Source organism: Ylistrum balloti, unplaced genomic scaffold (assembly GCF_031769215.1).
Source record: "Ylistrum balloti isolate Yb309-2 unplaced genomic scaffold, AGI_CSIRO_Ybal_v1 Utg369626, whole genome shotgun sequence".
NCBI lineage: Eukaryota > Metazoa > Mollusca > Bivalvia > Pectinida > Pectinidae > Ylistrum > Ylistrum balloti.
Window position 1 is genome coordinate 1431574 of NW_026781894.1, and position 7217 is coordinate 1438790.

Genomic DNA, 7217 nt, shown 5'->3' on the forward strand with positions numbered 1-7217 from the left:
AATTGCACAGCATCGAGACAAACGGGATTTCCATGGAAGGAAAACATAGTCTATATAACCTGACTTTGTTTCTATAAGATCTTGACAGTTTGGTATAATTTTATCTGATCCATCCTAATGCACTATCTTTCTTTTCAACGCCATGTAATGACTGCGTGTGACAAAGGTATGATCTTAATATTCGATATCTTTATGTGTTATATTTAGGATCAAAGAAATGCGTCGCTAATTTATCTTTACAAAACGTTCTTATGATATCTTGGTCGTGGATTAAATGCTGTGCGTTACATTTAATCCAGAAATTTGCTAGTCCTAGGTCGCGAAGAGGATTTAACCCAGAAATTTCGAGTCCTAGGTCACGAAGTCTACATTAATGGTCTTCCATATATAGATCCCGTGGCCGGAAGCTATATACGATCACAAGCCTATTGTACAAGCATGTGGTTATATGTGGTTACGTCCCAGTTCTTACACAAGGCCGATAGCAATAGACGACAAGAGAAAACAAACCAGACTGACACCAGCACGTAATGTATATACGTCTCTTAATTACACGCCATTTCCTGTCTAACATGGGCGAGTTTGGATACTCGGAATGAATAACAATAATGAGGCAGGAAAGCCTCCTCAACCGTACAACACCGTCCGTTTTAGGTGAGATATATACTGATACCATCACATATTCTTATGTAACCCTTATGTATAATAACAATATCTTGTGTGGCTACATTCTTATTTTTCGGCTTCCAATGATAAGATTATGCTACAAATTATGCATTCGGTTTTTAAATCATTTATCGTTGTTTATACACTTTCTATTTATCCCTGTATATCTAGACAAGTTGATCGTGTGAGAGGTATTTGCATTTATTGAGACGAAGGTGTGGTTGAAAATTACATCAACTAATATCCTAAGCAACTTTGGAATGTCGTCCGCTATGGCCGCCTGACCATCACATAATAACCTTGGTTTCATATGTTTTGTATATTTAATGTTCATCATTTGATGGCCAAGTTTGATTTGTACCGTCAATGTTTAATGTTGATTCAGGTGATACGCCAGACGATGTATACATGTGTGTGTACAATATGTGTATGTGTGCACTATTTACATGTACAATCACTAGCACGTTTCCGGTATTTAAACCTGACATATGCAGTGTACCTAAAATTATTACAAGAGGTACTTGTGTATTCGTGTACTTGAATAAAACTCAAGATGTTGTTTTTACACGAAAGTATTTCATCTTTCGCTATGCCTGTATTGCCTTCTGAAGATTATATCTACTATTATCGTATATAGGATATGACCTCACGTGGACTATAGATTACTTTGAACGATACAGAGGTTAACGTACCGGTGTAAATATAGGTATATGTCTATATATATCATCTGGTGCATTGTTCAGTTGTGCACTGTGTATATGGTAGGTTGTCTGTTGTATTTCTTATTAGAGAGACTGAACATATAATACCTACGGATCAATTTCTCGAATGCAAGATAAGAGCAGGTGGTGGAATGATAACAGATCTGTTTCCAAGTCGTCGTCCTAGTGACGAGATAACAATTGAGATCAATGCTGCCACTATTTTGTTTCATTATTCACAACGTTCCTGATTTCACCTGAAGAAAAATGCCGAATATAATTTTTTTTAATTTGTCTTCAGGAGTTGATCCCATTAACGTTTTTATATTTAGTTTATTTGATATGATACATTATGTATCACAGCAAATCAAAAGCTTTTGTTTTGTCCAGTCAGGGACTGGTCATTGTAGATCTGATGCTGATCGGCGACGTCCGAACTGGAAAGACAAGCCTCATACGACGTTTTGTGGTAAAATAATCTTCAAGTATTCTTTTGTCAATTTGAAACATTTCAACTACAGTAGAAAAATCTTCAAGGTTCTAAATATTTTCTACATTTTTCTTATTTACCATTTCATATGTGTACATACGGCACTTGTACTCCTAGTCAGTAAATTTAATACATGTATATTCAAAAGTCAACAGACAAATATACGATTAGTAACATCCAGTGCAGTTGTCAAATACATGACTTACGAAAATAACAAATAATCCAAATATAAAGAATATTTGGTTACCTGAAGTTAAACTTTTTTTTTTTAATAGATGCAAAAATATTTTCCTTCCTTATGTTGATGTAGCATCTTTGAAAATTAAGGATCAGAAAGATATCACCGACATTTTATTTGCGTTGCAGGATGGAACATTTGTTGATTCGTACCACTATAATGGCTGTAGTTTTGTAAGTGTTTTCAGTGATTATATATCAATATTCTCAGGTCATTTAACAATTTTATTAGCTGCATTCGTACCCATATATATCGCCTTTCTGATCTCAGCAAAACGTTCCATGCTGTCGTCTTTTGTCAGTCATACACTTTAAAAAGGATAGGTTGATGACTTAGATCAAAGTAAAAGGTGGCAGCATTTTCTAATGGGAGATATTCGTGAAATATCTTTCCTGTTGTTGCCTATGTGCATTTCGGATTGAAAGCACATCCGTTTTAATGATTAGAAATCAATCTAATACCTTCAATGTTTACAGTTTTTCAACAATTCGGAACCTCAAAATTTCAAACAAGTGTCTGTTCGTAGGTACGTCATTGGTAGATTATTTTCTAACCTGCAGTTTAGTTTGAATACTATTGATTGAATAATTCAATAATATCAGTCATATATGAAATATATTTGGAATGAAAAAAAAAACGATCTGAAAGTACATATTAATTTATTTACATGCATTTTGTTTCCTGGCCCATGTAAGCTTAGTGACCACTAGGCAATACTGAACCGACAGAAAGTAGTTGGTGATTTATGATCAATATACAGTTTATATAATTGTTTTTCTTTCATTTTTTTTTTTTAACAGTTAAGGAGGAAAGTTTGGATTGATCGCTCAGAGGTCGACGTACGATTGGTAACGAAAACTCAAGCTTAACTTTTATTTTGCCTCAATTCTTTATTAATTTTAAGAACTACATAATTATGCACATTTTGTCAAGATCAATGTATTAATCGTACTTGTGTTTCAGTGGGAGACACAAAATGATGAGAGGTTCAGCACTAGACCATATTATGAGCGTTGCCATGGTGTCATTGTCGTATATGACGTCACGAATACAGTATGTACTTAGCTAGATAGCATCGTACCTTTGTAGCATGTTATAATCGTATTAAATGTTAAATTAAGAAGACAAAAAAGACTGTAACAAACGCAGATATACTAACTAAAATCCAGTTTGCTTTGTTAAAGTGATGCTAGCCTTAATTGATCTTCACATATGTACGTACAGTCGAACATGTTAGTTTCCAATGCAATTTTTTAGATAAAAGAAAGGAAAATATTTTTCCTATGATAATGTGATATATATGTATGAGTCGGGCATGGGAGGATTTGAGGTTGGGGGTTATATTTCAAATATCATGTTTTATGTTACACAGTATGTACTTTTGTTATTGAAGTCCAGCTTTGAGAATATCGACAAAGTTTGGCTGAAGGACATAGAGCTAAATGGATTCCGAGATGTAGTAGTTGTTATTGTGGGGACCAAATGTGATCATGTGGATCGTCAAGTTGATTATAAGACGGCAAAGGTACCAACAATTAAATAGATAGAAAAGACAATACATAGTTCAGTCAGGATTTTTCTAACTAGGATTTCAGTTTCATTTAGACAACTTTACCTCGTAAATAATGTCTCTTTCGTTATTCCATCATTCGATGCAGAAATATATCCTTCGAAAATACATTCTTTTATTCAAGTCAGTTTGTAAGGGTACCAGGAGGAAATGACTAGCAAAAAAAGATGTTTGTTGTCCGTCATCGTTCGTCTGCAGCCTTTCCATGCCAGACATGTTAAGATGTATTTGTTTTGTGTGATTAAAAGGGACTTTAACTAGTTTTGGCACGTAAAATTTGTTAGCCAGGAAATCTGAAAATAAACTTTGTAGGACTGAGACATATAAAAATGGAAGTTAATATTAATTTTCTTTCTACGAATTTGAGTTTCCCTCTGTAGCCCCCTAAGATTCAGCTATTTAGTTCCTTAGCATCAAGACCTATAAGGACGGAACAGCTCTGTGATGTAGTTTGATTTCTTCAAATAGCTATAATGTATATAATTATAAATTTGTATCGAAAGGTGTTATGAAATTGTGTGTCTTTGTTTACAATAGTCAAAGAGATAAGAGTATGAGTGATTTTATCAACGAAGCTAAATGTGTAAAACCTAGCGTTCTAATCTGCCTTATAGTGTGATTACATGGGTATTCCCCAGTGGTAGAAAGTAGATCGGGTGTGGTATATTTTCAAAACTTAAAGCTCAGGTCAAAGGATATGTCATCGGATCTCTGCTTGAAATCATTCATGGCTCTATACTGACTGGTGTATAACACGTCCTTCACCTCAAAACCCAATCCGGATCAGACAGACAGAAAACTTATTTCCAGTTGTAAAGAAGATCAAATGTTAACTAAACTTGACACATTGGCAAATAATTATATCTGTATATGTATTATTTTACAGACGTTTGCAGACAAACTTAACATACCATTGGTGGAAACAAGTTCCTTGACTGGGTACGGTATCGATCGTGCTGTCATGTCCACTGTAGTCGTGGCCTTAGACAAGATTCTGCAGAAAGTGCCGTCCATAAGTGAAATAGAGTATGTTAATCCACGTTATAAAGATGACAACGGATGTCAATTATCTTGATAGTAGACACGCCATAGAGGTATATACGAATACGCAGAGTTAGCCTCAACACTGACACAATGGCTCACACACCAAAGACAAACCATAACGACACTGATTGTTAACTGTAACGGCAAACTGAATGCCAGTACGGTCACTCAGACTGGCTCTTCTCGGCCACAACCGTACCTGATAGTGTTAGCTCTACTTGCAGTCAAAAGGTCTACCGACCTAGCCCAATATGTTGGTTGTAAACTGCCTCCATTTTACACACGTGCTGACTGCCCATAGATTTAGCATCACCAGCTGGCATTGGGTCTCAGTTATGCTTGCGGTTCATTGGCATCGCCACAACTAGCACCGCTTTGATTTTCTTAATAGTGGATCTCATAATTTCATATGTTGATTTTATTTGGCCAACCAACTAAAAGTATGCCATTAGCTTCACCTAACACAGAAATTGGTATCTTTTCCGGATCGCTCTAAAATTTTAAGCTGACTCCGGCTTTTATTTCATAAAACGCCTTTACCATAGAAACTTTTGACACTGGAAAGCGTTTTCATTGGTCAAAGTGTCAACGAAAACTACCAATAACTTGCAATCGATTGGTCTATTCTAAATCCCAAACAGTGACACTTTCCTTCTTTAGGTTTGTTTACGTCAGCAGATCCACCAACAAAGCTATCGATGGGAAGTGTTAACTTTACTGACGGACTGAATAAAGTAAAGTGAATGTGGTGCTATATATACGACAGTATAAATATATTGATGGATATTCTTGAATGTAAAATTGTGTGATGTTGTATTTATGATAAGATTTGCCAACTGTTAGACATAGATCTATATGTTACAGGAAATGAACACAATACATTGCTGTCTGTATTTCCAAGAATGAAACACACATGATGCTATCATTGTTTTATCATCCGTTTGTTTTATTGAAGTTACACACTTTATGTTGAGGACCGTTTAATATTTCTCAGTTTGGCTTGATAAATGACTTATATTGTATTGCTGTGTTCTAGAGGATTTGTTAGTGTATGAGAGGTAACATATGTTTATGATATAGATTTTTTTTATCAATAAAACGATTTATTTTACTAAAGCATTTAATGTTTTTCCGTTGTTTAGAGTGTTTTATTGTGTGTAATAAATTATGTTTTATAATGTGCATACGTTTCTGCCTTGATCTACCAATCTTTGTATTTGTTGCTATAACTCGGGGTAGATTTCCAATAGCTAAGTCAACATAAACCATCATAGATAGACAATAAAACCGTCCTACAGAGACTTTAGTCTTACAGACAAGTAAAAATTCTTATACAAACCACAATTCATGTTAGGCTTATTTCGATGATACCTGAAATTCTTTTTTATATTTCCTATTGTGATCCAAGTCTTCCTACAGGTAGGGAGACGCGTGGTATCTTAGTAACAAGCCAAGATTGGTTAAATCTATCTCCGGGACTCCATTGTATGTTAACTGTACCGGTCCTGAATGGATCTTGTAACAACTTTCGCGTCAGATCCAAAACCGCCATGTAAAAAATATAATTTGAGTATACTTGTAACATTCTATGTAAGAGAAGTGCAAATGTCTTCAGTTTCTCGTTAACAGCAACGAACTCTCTGAAGCAGCGAACCTTACGACATGGAGAGAACTAAAGATGAACTTACAAAATGAACATACATGTGCGGTGTAGACAGATACAACTGTCAAAGACAGTAAATAAGTAAACACATGGTACCTACACTTCACAATAAGGTCCAACAATCAGACATCGAACCGATACTATATCGATCGCAAAGAAATGTTTATCTATGATGACAATTAGCAAATCCTGTGCGCTGAAAAAAATGATCAGCGGCAATCATAGATTACCGTCGACATCGAAAGGCAATCAACAAAAATATAGCCGATCAAAATACCGTTACAGAAGTAAACAAATATCTAGCAGAAAGAGGAATCAAATGACGTAGACTTGGCAAAGATAAAGGTGAATAAATACAAGTGCGCAACACGTTATACGGAAAATATCAATAGCACGGAAAACTTCAGAAAACTTCCAACAAAAATATGAACTCATTAATAGCACGCCATTCTGATTCTAACTCCATGAACGATAAATAAGAAATGCAACTTTATTCGAGTAATTTGGTGGTCGCGCGTTCCAAAAATCATTCTTGAAATTCTTGATATACAAGAAAATATATTATTTCCAAATAAGATCAAAATGTGTCAACAAACATCCGTCGACGGCTTAAGTTGTTAGCTATCGTATGTTGATATTTATCGCAGAAATGGTGATATATGGACAAGCGCTGGATCTGACACGTGTACACTCATTAACACCATTGTGGTAAGATCCCTGAATAAGGATAATAAACAGGTATTATCATAGTATACTACTCCAAGCTGTTTGACATAATTACCCGGAGATAATGAATAACTACAGTATAATTTGCATTACCCACAAACGGATATCCATGTATTATT

At 35.0% G+C, this 7217-nt stretch overlaps 1 protein-coding gene across 1 annotated transcript; it reads left to right on the forward strand.

Moving 5' to 3' along the window:
- Nucleotides 1-474: 474 nt before the first annotated feature.
- Nucleotides 475-5803, forward strand: LOC132551637 (ras-related protein Rab-1C-like). The gene is made up of 7 exons (XM_060215817.1): nucleotides 475-654; nucleotides 1758-1836; nucleotides 2224-2268; nucleotides 2896-2943; nucleotides 3059-3148; nucleotides 3489-3620; nucleotides 4552-5803. Exons 1-7 carry the CDS (start codon nucleotides 596-598, stop codon nucleotides 4738-4740), a joined length of 642 nt encoding a protein of 213 aa, XP_060071800.1. The 5' UTR covers nucleotides 475-595; the 3' UTR covers nucleotides 4741-5803.
- Nucleotides 5804-7217: the final 1414 nt, after the last annotated feature.